At 49.7% G+C, this 14,847-nt stretch overlaps 1 protein-coding gene across 1 annotated transcript; it reads right to left on the minus strand.

Annotated features, from left to right (window-relative positions):
- Positions 1–1,375: 1,375 nt before the first annotated feature.
- Positions 1,376–13,972, minus strand: CHRNA3 (cholinergic receptor nicotinic alpha 3 subunit). The gene is made up of 6 exons (XM_031440745.2): positions 13,888–13,972; positions 12,065–12,204; positions 11,907–11,951; positions 10,637–10,746; positions 6,846–7,857; positions 1,376–2,397 (listed from the first exon to the last, which is right to left on the minus strand). Exons 1-6 carry the CDS (start codon positions 13,970–13,972, stop codon positions 2,269–2,271), a joined length of 1,521 nt encoding a protein of 506 aa, XP_031296605.2. The 3' UTR covers positions 1,376–2,268.
- Positions 13,973–14,847: the final 875 nt, after the last annotated feature.

Genomic DNA, 14,847 nt, shown 5'->3' on the forward strand with positions numbered 1-14,847 from the left:
GATCCCTGTTACCAGTATCTCCATTACTGTTACTTTAAAATGTTGTATGTAAATTTTATAGAAATCTTCTTTTGACTTATTGAAACATGAGTCACAGTGAGCTGAAATTCCGTCAGTTTTATTTTTGCATAGGAAAAACAAAGGCTACTGAGATTAAAATGGCCTCTGAATCATCTCTTGCCGGTGGTTATTCAGATTCAGAAGTGGAGTATGGGATCCCCTCGCCTTAGTAATTTGTCTAAAGCAGTGGTTCTCAACCAGGGGCAGTTTGTCCCTAGGGGGACATTTAACAATTTTTGGGGACACTTTTGGTTGTCACATTGGCAAGGGATGGGAATACGTTATTGGTGTCCTGTAGGTAGAGGCCAGGGTGCTACTAAAAAGCCTATGATGTACAGGACAGACCCCCACTCCACAACCCTGCCACCAACAGAGAATGATCCGGCCCAGAGTGTTACTAGTGCTAAGGTTGAGAAACCCTGTTCTAAAGGTTCCTTGACAATGAATGTTACGACTAGGCATAATTTCTCATAGTATAATACAAAATTATGAAATAATCGATGCCCTCTGCAGTAGAGGCATGGTCCTTCGACTGTTGAAAAACAGTTTAAAACAATAAGAAGTGCATGGTAACTTCACGTGCAGCAAGACAGTAGTGGGGTCTTGCTGAAATAGTATAAAACGAGATAATGAGCTAAATAAGAAAACCATTGGGAGATCTGTTGTGTTACTGAACCAAATGGTTTTCGCATCTCTGAACAACAAGTTTTTTCCCTTCAGTTGTCTCAACCTCTAAATAAAGGAAAAACAGTTTTCATATTTAGCCCATTTTTACATGATCCACAGCACAGCATGCTACTGCTCACTGTAGAAGAATTATATTTTGACATTTCTTACCCTTACCCAAAAGGCTGGTTAAATGTTCGTTTACCCATAATACTCTTGACATTTTTCTTGCATGAATCTTTTTTTTTCTTTACAAAAATCAAGACAACTGGATAATAAACCTTGAAATGACAAAAACATAGCCAGCAGCTTGATGATATAAAGTGTGTTACTATTACGAAAGGGCTTAAACAAAACCTAAAACAATAAAACTCTTAGAAGAAAACACGGCAAATGCTTTATGACACTGGATTTGGCAGCGATTTCTTGGATATGACACAAAAAGCACAGGTAAAAAAGAAAAGACAAGTTAGATTTCATAAAAATTAAAAAATTTTGTGCATCGAAAGACACCATCAACAGTAAAAAGGCAACCTACAGAATGGAAGAAAATATTTGCAAATCATATATCTGTTAAGGGATTAATATCTAGAATAAACACAGAACTCCTAAAACTTAACAAACAAAACACCTGATTAAAAAATGGGCAAAGATCTTGAACAGACATTTCTCCAAAGAAGGTATACAAATGGCCGATAAGCACGTGAAAAAATGCTCAAAATCACAAATCATTAGAGAAATGCAAATCAAAACTACAATGAGCTACCACTTCACAACCAATAGGATTGCTTTTTTCAAAAAAAACAGAAAACAGGTATTGATGAGGATGTGGAGAAACTGGAATCCTGGGCATTGTTGGTGGGAATGTAAAATGGTACAGCTGTGGTGGAAAACAGTATGATGCTTCCTTAAAAAGTTAAAAATAAAATTGCCTTATAACCAAGCAATTCCATTTGTGGGTGTATATATATCCAAAAGAACTGAAATCCGATTACTGAAGAGTGTACGCAGTAGCAATAGTCACAACAGCCAGAACATCTGAGCAACCCAGGTGTCCAACAACAGATGAATGGATGAGCAAAATGTATATACTTACAATGGAATATTATTCAGCCTTAAAAAGTAAGGAAGTTCTGCAATTTGCTACAACATGGATGAACCTTGAGAACATGTGAAGTAAAATAGGCCAGTCCGAAAGACAAATACTGTATGATTCCACTTACATGAGGTACTTAGAACAGTCAAAATCATGAAGACAGAATGTCTGATGGTGGTGGTTGTGGGGGAGCGGTGGAGAACGGGGAGTTAGTTTCATGGGTCTAGAGTTTCAATTTTACAAGATGAAAAGAGTTACAGGGATGGATGATGGTGAAGGTTGCACAACAGTGTGATGTGTTTAATACCACTCAACTGTGCACTTAAACATGGTGAAGGTGATGTATTTTATGCTCTAAGTGTATTTTACCACGATAAAATATAAACTTCAAAGACTGAGCCCCAACACACACGTAAATAACCTCAGGCAGACACGGAGTTTAGTGCTCATGCATCATCTCTGGCCATCAAGGGCTGCAGAAACAACCCTGCTGTCCCTAAAATGCACACCAGGATGAAAACCCACAGGAAAATACGATCGATCACCATGGCAACATACTTCCAGTCGTCTTGAATCTGAAAAGCAAAAACAAAAATGAAAGAGGGACAAATTAAGCAGGAAGGAAAAGGCAGAGTGAACACATTCTCAATACTAAATGTTTATGTGTTTCAGTAGGAGAAGCCATTCTGCCACCAATATGCAAGAAAACTTTCCTCTAATTGATGTAATCTGAGGAAATCTACCATTCTCAAGTTTCTCTTTGTGCACTAGGGAAACAGGTCTAAAATATCATATTAAGTGTATTTTAAATCAGCTTTACTTTTTTCTAAAAAAAATTCCATCTTTAATCTATAGATAACATGATCTTGTATATAGGAAATCCTATGAAATACATACACACAGCCCCCAAAAATCTATTAGAGCTAATAAGTTCAGCAAGGTTGCAGGGTACAAGGTCAATATACAAAAATCAGTTGCATTTCTACACACTTATAATCTGAAATGAAATTAAGAAAATTCTGTTTACAATAGTATGAATATTTAGGTATAAATTTAACAAAAGACGTGTTTTACAGAAACTTTTAAATATATACATAAACCATTGTTTCCCCCAAATGGAATTCCAGTTTATAAAGTTAGTTAGAACCAGTTCCTGGGCTTAGGCCTTTGTGGGAGGATTCGGGGCCTTTGTTGGAATAGCTAATACAGCCCAACGAAGTAAAAGATGGAAGAAAGGGCAAGGCTAATTGTATATAATACAGCTTCAATTAGGCCTGAAATAGTTAGGAGAATTGTATGTTAATTATACTCCTAGACAACTCAGACAGTAAGGAAACCATAATTGAATTGAGAAAAAAAGAACCCACGAATCATCCGATTTTGAAGAAATAATCGCATAAGGAAAAAGAGGCAGCATGTGATTTAGTAATTTAATTAAGTGCACTGAGATGGGGCTGGGAGACAAGGATTTTATTTCACCATTATGAGCTTGAGTAAATGTGTCCTCTTGATGACACGGAGAAATCAACGGATTAGAACTCTAATGCCTTCTTTGCCACAAGTCACTTTACTTGAGTTCCTAAGACTTTGGTTTGTAAAAGCTTCAAATATACAATAGACCCTGTGATTCCTCCTGACCTGTTACCGGCTAAATCTCCTAAGGCTCTGGGAGGCAGTGGGGCGGAAAACAACCGAGGCTTGTTACTATCCCAGCTCTGCTCCTTTTTAGATGTGAGAATCTGGGTAAATGATGTGACCTCTCTTAGCCTGAATTTCCTCATCTGTAAAAACAGGAGTAAGAACAGCACCTGCCTCAGAGTTGTTACGAGGATTAAATGAAACAGGGTGCCTGGCACGGGGTCCTTAGTGAATAATACCCATGGATATTAATGCTGATTTTAAAAATGCCCATTACCCAAGGATAAATCTTGCTCTGACAGCAGTTCACATTGTTCAGCTTGGTGACAAAAGACAGGAGTTGCGTCTTACACATGGATATATGAACAGTGCTGCCAACGGAGCTGTGAAAGTTAATTTTTTTGTCTAACTCTGGGTCTTTAAGGCACTGTGATATTGGCCATTCTCTGGATACTTGGGAGCCTGTGATACGTTAGCAGGTAGATGAGTATTAGGCAAAATGGTGAATGTGCCCAAGCTCCTGGCTCCCTCTCGCAGCCCAGCCCTGGAGATGCCCCAAGAACCAGAGGGGACTGTGATTTAAAGACTTTCAGAAGCTGGGCAGGGGTGGCCTGGTGAGTGTCTCAGCAGAGGGAAGGACTGGGGAGAGCTTTGCAGTTGTGCTTTTTCCTCCCTGAACACTGGCCTCTTCCCAGCCTACCCCTCCCAGTGCAGAGAGGCAGGCGGGGAACCTGTGAGCAAAGCTGAGCCCAGCTGAGGTGAAGAGCAGGGCAGAGAAGGTGCCCACTGACTGCCCCACATCAGAGATGAACAACTTCGGGTGAGTGAGAGGGACTCGGAGGAGATCAGAGCCAGATGGGAGGTTGAGAGAAGTCCCCTGAGGGACAAGGTCACCTGGAGGGGAGGAAGCACTCCTGAAGGGTGGTCTAGCCCAGTCCGTGGCAATGTGCATCCTCTGTCTCGTGGAGCCGAGGTTGGGGCCCCTCCCTCAAACACTGTTCAGCAAGAATGGCTGACACCCCCAGAAAAAGTGAGCTCACAGGCTCCCAACACAGCAGCTTAGGTACTTGAAAGAACATTCACGAAGTGGATACGTTAAGGATTTAAACTAAACATGATATTCTCAGAGATAAGAGAAAAATATTGGAACATGAAGTAGGACCAGGCAGTGTTACTGAAGAACCAACTAGAAATACAAGTGTGAAAAACAGACCAGTGGCAACAAAGAGCTCAAGAGCTGGGGTAACTTGTGGGGAACGTACAGCCCAGGAAAGAAACAGGGAGGGTAAGGACCTCTCCCAGGGGCAGCAGGAAACGAATGAAGAAGGGGGCAATGTCAGAGAAAAGCTGAGATGCAGAGGCTGGGAGCAGAAGTGTCCAGGTCTGTCAACAGAAGTTCAGGGAAAGAGAAAAGAAGGGAGGAGGAGACCTTTACAGAAATAACCTGATTTCCCCAGAATTAAAGATGAGAAACCTCAGAATGAAATGGCTCATAAGAATGCCAAACCGTGGCGGGGGAGGGGGCGGGTACTGCTCAGTGGTACCTTAGCATGCACGAGGTCCTAGGTACCTAGTACCTCTGTTAATAATTAAGTAAATAAACCTAATTACCTGCCCCCCCAAAAAAAGTTTAAAAAAGAAATACATAAAAAAACCCACCATAAAAAAAAAATAAAAATGGATAAAGAAAGGGTAGAGGGTATCTGCAAAAGTTATTAGTGTTATAAATGAGAGATTCTCAGTAATCATTTAATGTCCAACAATTGCTTCAACTGAATTTAAAGGAGAGCCTGACTTTTTGGCTAACTTTCTGGGCTCAGCGGGAGGTTCTGCATTCTTACAGTCACAAGACAGGCTCACAGTTGCTCAGATGGGTGTGCTGAGGAGAACGGGCAGCTGTTCCTGTCTCCCTCCTGTCTCGTCTACTTTCCTGTGCCATTCACAGCTGAATAAGGGGCTCCAGTCATTCCCTGGCAACATTAATTACCTACAGTGCATCAGGAGCTGAAATTATCTGGTAATTAGCTCTTTGCTAATAAGCAACCTAAAGCAGAGCCAATTAATTTTCAAGCAGAGCTTCTTATAAAATTATTGAACGTGATTCTGGTAACCTTGGGGGTAAACAGAGTGAAGTAGCCAAACACATAAATGTAAAACTTCCCTATTAATACCTATCACTAATTCTAGCATAAAAGTTTTGGAGGAAATAGAAGTTCACCCGATTAAAAAAAAACATGGGCAAGAGTTTCAATAGCTATTTCACAGAAGACACCCAAACGGCCAGCCTGCGAAACAAACCCCTCATCGTTACTCAACAAGGGACGTGCTAATTGAAATAGGGCTGAAATGCCACTTCTTATGTGTGGCAAGGATGTGCAGCAGCCGGAACCCTCAAACGCTGCCGGGGTGGGGGAGCGGCGGTGGCGTGTCAGTAAGTCAAACACTTTGGAAACCTTACAGTATCCACTAAAGTGAAAAACACGTCTCTCCAATGATCCAGCAGTTCCACCCCTAGGTATATATCCAGGAGAAATGAGTGTACATATTTACCAAAGGACATGTGTAAGAATATTGTGGGTTTATTCATAAAAGCCCCAAACTGGAATAAAACAAATGTTTAAAAACTGTAGAATGAATGACCAGAAGGCGGTATTGTCATAGTGGAGAACATTACACACCAATAAAAATGAACCAAGAGGATAAACCTCAGACATTTTGTTGAATGAAAGAAGTCAGATATGAAAGAGGTTATACAATGTGATTCCACTGAAATGAAGTACAAGAATAGATCAAACTAGTCAATGTAAAAGAAACCGGGATCAGTGGTTACTGAGGAGAACGGGAGGTACCAACTGGGAAGGGTCGGATGAGGGACTTTCTGGGGCTCTGGAAATGTTCTGTATCTTTATCTGGATCATGGTTACATGAGTGTGCACATAATGTAAAAATTCACTGAGCTGTACACTTGAGAGGTGTGTATCATGTTAATGACACTTAAATGGGGGGGGGACACAATTAGTAAAGTTTGAAACAAGCTCAGCTGATCAGTACTAACTGGAGATCATCTGGCCTCATGCCCTTGTCCAGCCTCCCTCCTAATCCACTCTCTCTCGGCATCAGGTGTCCCAGTGGCCTGGGCGTTACTGCTGTACCAGTAGCTAAATGCAGGGCACCACGTACTCACCACCTTTAACCATCCCATTTTACAGATGAGAAGACAAGGCTCACAGAGTGAGACAAGGATATATACCTGGTATATGGAGGAACAGAAGCCACTGATGCTGGAGTTGCATTCCTTAATCCCACCCTGAGCCTTGCCCCCAAGGAACCGATGAATGTTTGCTGAATGAATGAATGACCAACGTGGTAACAGACATATTCTTACCTCTTTGGCTTCATTCTGTGCTTTCATGTTTTCTGCGATACACTTGGCACTTTGGATAGCTTCTTTGATTTCCGGTGAAAGAGCAGAGAGGGACAGCACAGCATCGACAGATTCAGAGCTGGAGCTTCTCGTGAGGTTGGCACTGAAATTTGAGATTTTTACCCTGCGGTGGTGGCAGTAGCTGCACCTCCCGTCCTGGCAGGGGTAGCCTTCCTTGCAGCCCTTGGACTCTGTGCGGCTGAAGCAATTCAGGTTGGAGAGTTCAGCACTATGGAAGGGTCTTGGCTTCCGAGTGGTACCCTTGCTGCTTGCCGGCCTGGTCATGAACATGACCCTGGGAAGCAAGTTCAGGAATATGGTCTTTACCCACGTGGGCATTGTGTGCGTGGTGGGGGTTCTGTAGTGCACGTTGAGCACAAAGACGGTGATGACGATGGACAAGGTTACAAAAATCATGGTAAACAGGAGGTACTCGCCAATCAGGGGAATGACCAGCGAGGTGGACGGGATGGTCTCAGTGATCACCAGGAGGAACACGGTCAAGGAGAGGAGGACTGAGATGCAGAGGGTCACCTTCTCGCCGCAGTCGGAGGGCAGGTAGAAGACGAGCACGGTCAGGAAGGAGATGAGCAGGCAGGGGATGATGAGGTTGATGGTGTAGAACAAGGGCAGGCGCCGGATGTACAGCGAGTACGTGATGTCCTGGTAGATCTCCTCGCAGCAGTTGTACTTGATGTCATGTGTGTAGCCAGGGGCCTTGATGATGGCCCACTCGCCACTCTCCCAGTAGTCCTTAAGGTTCATGGAGTTGCCGATCAGGACCAGGTCAATTTTGGCCTTGTCGTAGGACCAGGAGCCGAACTTCATGGTGCAGTTCTGGTAATCAAACGGAAAGTAGGTCACGTCAATTTTGCACGAGCTCTTAAAGATGGCCGGGGGGATCCAGGTCACTTCCCCCGTGTACTTGAGCAGAGCTTTGGTCTTGTCGTCCACCTGGAAGTCCCCGACAGCACTGCAAAGACAAGGAAGACGTGTGGCACGCAGGTCATGACCATGTGGGCATCGAGTCCAGCTTCCCACACCACCAGCAGGTAAACGGCAAGTGATGATTAGTAAAAGCACAGAGTACGAGAGCTCCACAGGTGGCAAAAGGCCACCCATTTCACTGCCCCACTTACCAAGGGGGGCCCTGAGGCCCAGGACCCTGCCCCCCACAATCTGACCCACCCGTCACCCCCGGGGTATGCCACTGGTTCACTGCACAGCCCGTAACTCCAGACTTGATATTTCTTGAGACACTCCCAAATGCCAGAGATTTTTTTTTCTTTTAATTAAAGAAATAAAAGAAATGAATGAAAGTGGCCATCCAGGTCTTTAGGCGACCTTTGGGGACATTTGCCACTTGCTGTCCCTATGGTGTGGCCCTCGTCGGTGCCTCCTTACTGTCTCCCTCAGGTGCCCAGGTGTGAACACACACATTACACTGAGCCCTGTGAGATGGGTCTGTTACCAGACCCTGTCTCTGCACCCTGATTCTACCGTCACCACTCCCCGTTCCTCCCCGCTCTGTATTAGAACGAATAATAACCGTGTTTTCGGATTCCTTGTCTTCCAAATCCAGCATGACAGGTTCCTTTGCCTAATGTTTCCCTATCCTTCCCTGTTTTCTCCCCATGTTCCATCTTCCTTCCTTTTAGCTAGGTGCACCCTGACTTTCTTTATACACAAAGATACACATTATTCTGAGAACCGGCTTCGTGTTTGTGCAACAGGAGATCTGCTGATGACCAGCTTCACACTATGCAGTCTCGCATCCAAGAGGGCAGAGCAGACTCTCAACACTTCCCTGGATTCGCCTGGTTGATTTCTTGGAGTTCCGCATTTGATGGCATTCGTGTCCTTCCAAAGGGAACAACCCTCAGATGCATTTGCCTGAAGGGACTGAAAAAAGTGGCAGACCTCATCACTTAGGGATGTCCTGCGTTGTTGTTCCTGGACAGGACTGCATGAAGGGGACATGTCCCGTGCCTGTCCCCTCGCTGGCCTCTGGCCCTCCCACCCCCATGTGCGTCTTTCTGCCGAGCAGGACAGCCTGCACGTGAAGACTTGATGCCAGATCCTCTCCCTGTCTTTACTCCAGTTGGCTGGGCGTCCCAAAGGGGCCCCGCGGGGTTTACATGCTCTTAGCCCTCCTTTACTCCTACTGTGCCCTCAGTTCTGCACAAGATGATGATTCCCGGCCCGTGGCTCCAAGAAGAAAGGAAAGGCGTGAGCAGTGGGGTGAGGGCACAGGGCCCCAAGTGGACTTGATCATGCTCAGCACTGAGGAGCCCTGGGAGGCTGGCCTGCACGATGCAGAGGGTTGACAGGACCCCAGGAAGACAGGGGCCTTCAGAACAACTTTCCTCACGGTGTCCCAATCAACAAAATGGACCTTCAGAGCCCAGGGTTTAGTCTAGGACTTGACAAACTATGGCCCACCGGCCTGCCCCGTTTCTATAAATGCATTTTTATTGTAACACCCAGCCATACTCATTTGTGGTCAGTTGCCTAGGGTTGCTCTGGCACTGCCAGGGCAGGGCTGAGTAGCTGTGACAGAAACCAGAAGGCCCACAAAGCCTAAAACACTCGCTACCTGGCCCTTACAGAAAATGTTGACCAACCCTGCTCTGAGGAGGAAACTGAAGGTCAGAGAGTAGGTCTTGCTTGCTCAGGGCCCTCTAGACAGTTTGTGGCAGAGCCTTGACCAGTCGAACTTGAGTCCTCAAGTGCGTGTGTCCCAGAGGCCCAACACTGGAGATCAGCTTACCTTGGTGGCTGGTGCACATGTCTGCTATTTCCCAGGGATACTGGGCACTGTGTCTGTTCAGACCAGGAGGCCTGCCTGCCTACCTGCCTGCCTACCGGGGACGGTCGGCAGCCTCGCTCTGCCACCAGGAGACGGAAGATGGAGACCTCGCTGGGGACCGAGGTCTGGCACAGCCCCGCCACATAGAGGGCACTTGGTAAGTCCAAGTTGACTGAATGAATGACTGAAAAATAAATGAAGATCTTATCTCCTCTGGGTGCCAAGAGATGGCTGGCAGCAAGGGATGGTCTAGCGGGGAGGTTTCTGAGCCAGTGTGTTGCTGAGCCATGTGAATTGACTAAAAAAATGAAAGGCAAGGTGGGTGCCGATGGTGAGCGGGGAGCCGCTTTAATAGAAGGAAAGAGTCCGAGCTGAGTGGGGCACGGGTATACATCATATGAGAAAGGTCACCGGGCATGTCTCTCATCTCTCCAACGTGCCTCAGAAAAACAGGGCAGCAAGATAGCAAAAGGAAAAACACACCGCCCACAAAGTCAACAAAGTTAGGGTATGCGGCACCCCATGAACCCCAGATAAGAGTGTGGGGTCCAACTGCCACTGTCAGCGGCCCCTGCACGGGACACGTGTGGGACTAGCTACTATGGGGGCAGCCAAGGGAAGGGGGGGTTCTTCTGTCCCGAGAGCCCCAGACAAAAATCACCAGGAGGTATCTGCCCCTCAAAAAAGAGGACCTGCTCGGCATTGCATCCTCAGCAAGGGGAACAGTGAAACAGAGAGGGCGCCCCAGGTTCCAGTTTGTGGGAGAGGACAGGAGGACCAGGGTCCACCCCAGGTCTGCAATAAAGAACCTGCGGAATAAACCAAATGAACGAAGCCCTTTTGGAAAAGGTCCCAGGAGGGCTGCCTTCACAAAGTGCAGTGGGCCAAGTACCCAGGCCCAGGCTGACAGCCTGGAGAGGGTGGGGGCCCCCCAGCACCTTACTTGTTATACAGCACAATGTCTGGCTTCCAGATCTTCTGTGCGGGGACGTGGAGGATCTCTGCCCCATCGTAGTCAGAGGGGTTCCACTTCAGCTTGTAGTCATTCCAGATCTGGGAGGAAGAAGCAGGGAGGGAGAAAGAGGCAGTGGGAGGACCAGCACGGTTTTACTTCTCTTGGCACCAGCCATCTTGGTGACCTCCCCACCTCTGCTGCAGGTCCCAGAGCCACCTCCAGGATGCAGACCACACTGGCGCAGATCCTCATGGTGGGGCTAGTGAGGGAGACAGCGCAGGGCTGAGTGTGCAGGCTGCCTCCTGGCTGCCGGGTCCACTGCTCCATGACCATGGGCAAGCGCAGCCCTTATCACTCAGTGAGGACCACTAGGGCTTTGTCCAGACAATTCCAGTGCCAGGTCCAGGACCCTGCCTTACTCTCTAGCTGCTGACGTCCCTGAAATGCTCAGAAATGCCATTAAGCCCCCAAAGCAGAGCACTAATGATGGCACAGAACCCACTTCCACCTCCAGCATAGGCAGGGTTGGTCTCTGAAGGGTTTGGGGGAAGAAGCTGTGATCCCACCAGGGCCCAAGAAGTGTTTGGGTGCAGAGGCTGGGAGTTCTGAGCACCTGGGGGAGAGAGGTGAGGCGGTGGCCAGAGGGAACGTGTGCCACAGAGCGCCGAGTGGGCACAGCGCCCATCTGACTTCCCAGCCTCCTGGGGAGGAAGGTTGCAGGAGCTGAGCACTCAATTGGCTGGGCTGCTGGGACGATCACCCTCAGGCCAAGGATTATCTGTCCACATCTGGACAAAGCCTCCCTGGGCAGGACGCCTGGAAGCCGATTTCTTTGGCCTCAATTTGAAGAGAATTCAGAACCCTTGCTCCCACCTGACCAACAGTAGCAACAGCATCTGATTCTGACTTAAGGATGAGTTTTTAGCAAGAGGAAGGGCAAGAGGTATCTCACGCACCACCCTAGATTCGGGGGCCAGGGCTCTAGGCCCAGGTCCGCCTCATTTTGTGTGAGCATGGAGAAAGTCTCTCTTTCCAGGCTGCAGCCTGTCAGCTGGGACTTGAGGGGCTAGGCCCTGCAGTCCTTTCAAGGAGGGTGGGTATAGAGCAATGTATGTGACCCCAAGCCCAGGAAGAGACATCAGTCAGTCAGTGAACCCCAATCACAGGAGTGAAGTGGGGGCTTTGGCCCTTGGTTCACTGACAGCAAAGAAAGCAGTCACCACCAGGGGGCAGCAGTGCACAGGTTCTGGTCACTTACTTGCTTGAGCCACAGGTTTGTCTCCATGATCTGGTTTACTTCATCCTAGAGAGAGAGATTAAGGTAGATGGTGAATTACAAAAACAAGGCTGGTTCTGGGAAAGGCTTTTCCAGAAGTTCCATACCCCCTGGCCACAGCTTGTGGCTCTGGCACTCACCACCTTCACCAGCTGAGACATGGACACCTCAAACTGGATAATGACCGGGTCAGATACATTGGCCACTGGCCGGATGATCTCATTGTAATCTTCGAACAGCCGCTCGAACAGACGATGCTCGGCGTCAGAGGCGCTGGCCACTGAGGGAAGTAGCCCCATCAGATCCTGGGGGAAGTCGTCACTTTTCCCCACCAGGGACACCACCCACCTATAGCCTCCTAGCCACCTGCTGGGGGTACTCTCTGGAACTCCAGACTTTTGGACTAATTACAGACTGGGAAACTGAGGCCCAAGAGAGACAGGAATTCCATCAGGTCACACACATTCAGTGAGAAGCATAATGGTTACAAGTCTGGGCTCTGAATTTGTATAGATCTGGTGCAGATCCTGACAAACTGCTTGTGGGCTATGTGAGTGCAGGCAAGTGGCTTAACCTCTCTGAACCTCAGTTTCTTCATCTGTAAAAATAATGATCATGAATCTCCCACGGAATGTTCTTAGGGGTGAAGTGTTTGGCTCAGTGCTGGCATAGGGTAAGAGCTCAAGGACTGTGCTCACCTTCTTTGTTACTACAGGGCAGGGCTGTGATGCAAATGCAGTCTGCCTAAGTACAGCCCCTCACTGTTTCCACAATGGAGAGATTACCGGTCCCCTCCCAGGGCAGCGGTCACCAGGGCCAGAGGGAGACTGCAGCCCAGGACTGGGGCTCTCCTTCCCACCCAGGACCCTGTATGGGTTTGGGTACCAACCATCTTAGAAGCAGGTGCCTACCTGGCTCCCATGATCTCAGAATGTGACCCACTGTTCCTGCTGATGCTATCTTCACATCCTGATCAAAGACCCTTCCCTCTCTGAAACCCTTGGGGACGCTCTTTGTTTACAAGCCACACCCCAGGCATCTTGAGTCAGCTGTCTGCTGCTTCCCATTTACAGATCTGGGGACAATCTGGGGAGCAGGTGACGGGAATCCTTGGTGAAGTCCAACGCAACTTCTCCAAGGATCTTGGCTCCCCACCTCCCCCGAAATAAAGGAGGGGCCACAGGCAGGAGCTCCGTGCGGAGTGCGCAGAGCTCTGGGGAGTGGGGGTCTCAGCACCAAGGGGGCAAAAGCAGCGCTCTCCCAACCAATTACCCGCCGAGCTGCCCGGGTCGCCTGCAGTCAAATTCCTCGCCCCTTGAAATCTACCAGTCCTCCCAGGCCACTCAAAAGGCTTTTCAGTGGCAGGTCAGGGCCAGCTTCACCCTAATGAGTTCTTTAGGGACCCAGCAGAAGGCAGGGAGGCGCGTACTGCTGCTAAGGGTCTCAAAGCAACCGACGAGAAGGGCGGAGAGGCGAGGACAGGGAGGAGAGGCTGGTGCCCTGAAACGACTCTCCTCTGCCCCAGGTGGTCTTGGTCAAGTCTTTAGCACTCTCTGGCCTCAGCTTCCCCATCTATTCGCGAAACGAAGAGGTGGGCGGGATGCAGACAGTGGAACCCGCGGCCTGGGCGCGCCCGTCCGGCACCCAGTGCTCGGAGCAGGACGACGGGCAGGGCCGGGACTCGAATCCGTAACCCTGGGCGGGAGAAGGAAGGGCCTCCGTGCGGGTCCTCCCAGCAGCGCCCAAATGACTTTCAAGGACCCGGGAGCCGATGTGGAAACGCGCACCCCCCCCAACCCAACACGCCGCCGGGCCGGAGCCCGTCCACGCGGGGCCCGAGTCCCCGGCCACCGCGCCTTTCTCTCCGCTTCCCCGCGCTGCGCTCCCGGCGCAGCCCCTCGGACCCCGAGTCCCCGCTCGGGCAGGGCGCCCTCCCTCCGCGCCCCTCGCCGCGCGCCCGTACCTGGCAGCAGCAGCAGAAGCAGCAGCGGCGGAGCCCGGAGCGGCGAGAGCCTGGCGACGCGGGCATCGCGCGGTCGGGCGCCCATGGCTGGTCCGCCCGCGGGCCTGAGGCTCCGCGCAGACGGGGCGGGCGGCGTGGGGCGCTCGGCCCGCGGAGTGGAGCCGGACTGTTGGGAGCTCGCGCGGCGGAGGCGGCGGAAACTCCCGGCGCAGCCCGCCCGCTCGGAGCCGGACCAGGGCGCGGCGCTGGCGCCCGGGCTGCCCCCGCCCCAGCCCCCAGTCCCGGGCGCCGCCCAGCCCGTCGCCGTAGGGTTCCGCGCCCCTACCCGGGGGAGGTTCGCTCACGCCGGAGAGGAGGGACGCGCGGGCCCCAGTCCGCCGCACCGGGCTGTACTGGGCGGTCTCGACCCTCCCTCTGTGGTCGGTGCAGCCCACGGACGGCCCCGCGCCCGGCCAATCGGAGCAGGTACTGGCAGACCACGGGGAAGAAGAGGGGCCCAATCTCCGTCCTGGGCTTCCTGGGTGAGCGCGGGGCTCCCCATCCCCGGGCTTGGGGACCATCGGTCTACCTGAAAGGTTCTGAGACACCCTCAAAACGAGGTCTCAAGATTTTATTAGTGATAATGGTATATGTGCTTTTTAAGAGTCCTTATAGTTTACGACAGGGGTGCAGTTGGGGGGGGGTGGAGTCAGTTGAAACAAAAGCGGCGAGGAGCTGGTAATTGTTGAGGCTCGATGAGAAGTACCTGGAGGTTTGTTACACTCTTCTACGGGATATGTTTGAACTGTCTCTTGATGAAAAGTAAAACAAAAGAAATAACAAAACTAAAAATGAGGCTTCGAAATGGAGCCATGGGAGAGAGCACTGCACTTCCCAGCCCCTGGCGCCCTGCAGAACCTCTTCTGCACCCCTCGGTGCCCCAAGACCATCCTGTGATCTGGGCAGGCCGCCCTGGGGCCC

This window comes from Camelus dromedarius, chromosome 29 (assembly GCF_036321535.1).
Source record: "Camelus dromedarius isolate mCamDro1 chromosome 29, mCamDro1.pat, whole genome shotgun sequence".
Classification (NCBI taxonomy): domain Eukaryota; kingdom Metazoa; phylum Chordata; class Mammalia; order Artiodactyla; family Camelidae; genus Camelus; species Camelus dromedarius.

What these genes read in the sequence shown, in the direction of transcription:
- CHRNA3 (XM_031440745.2), bottom strand. Translation starts at nt 13,972, where the DNA reads ATGGGCGCCCGACCGCGCGATGCCCGCGTCGCCAGGCTCTCGCCGCTC. An exon ending in CAAACCTGTGGCTCAAGCAA is followed by an intron (nt 10,747 to 11,906) that starts GTAAGTGACCAG and finishes TCTTCCTCCCAG; the next exon opens with ATCTGGAATGACTACAAGCT. An exon ending in GACATTGTGCTGTATAACAA is followed by an intron (nt 7,858 to 10,636) that starts GTAAGGTGCTGG and finishes TTGTCTTTGCAG; the next exon opens with TGCTGTCGGGGACTTCCAGG.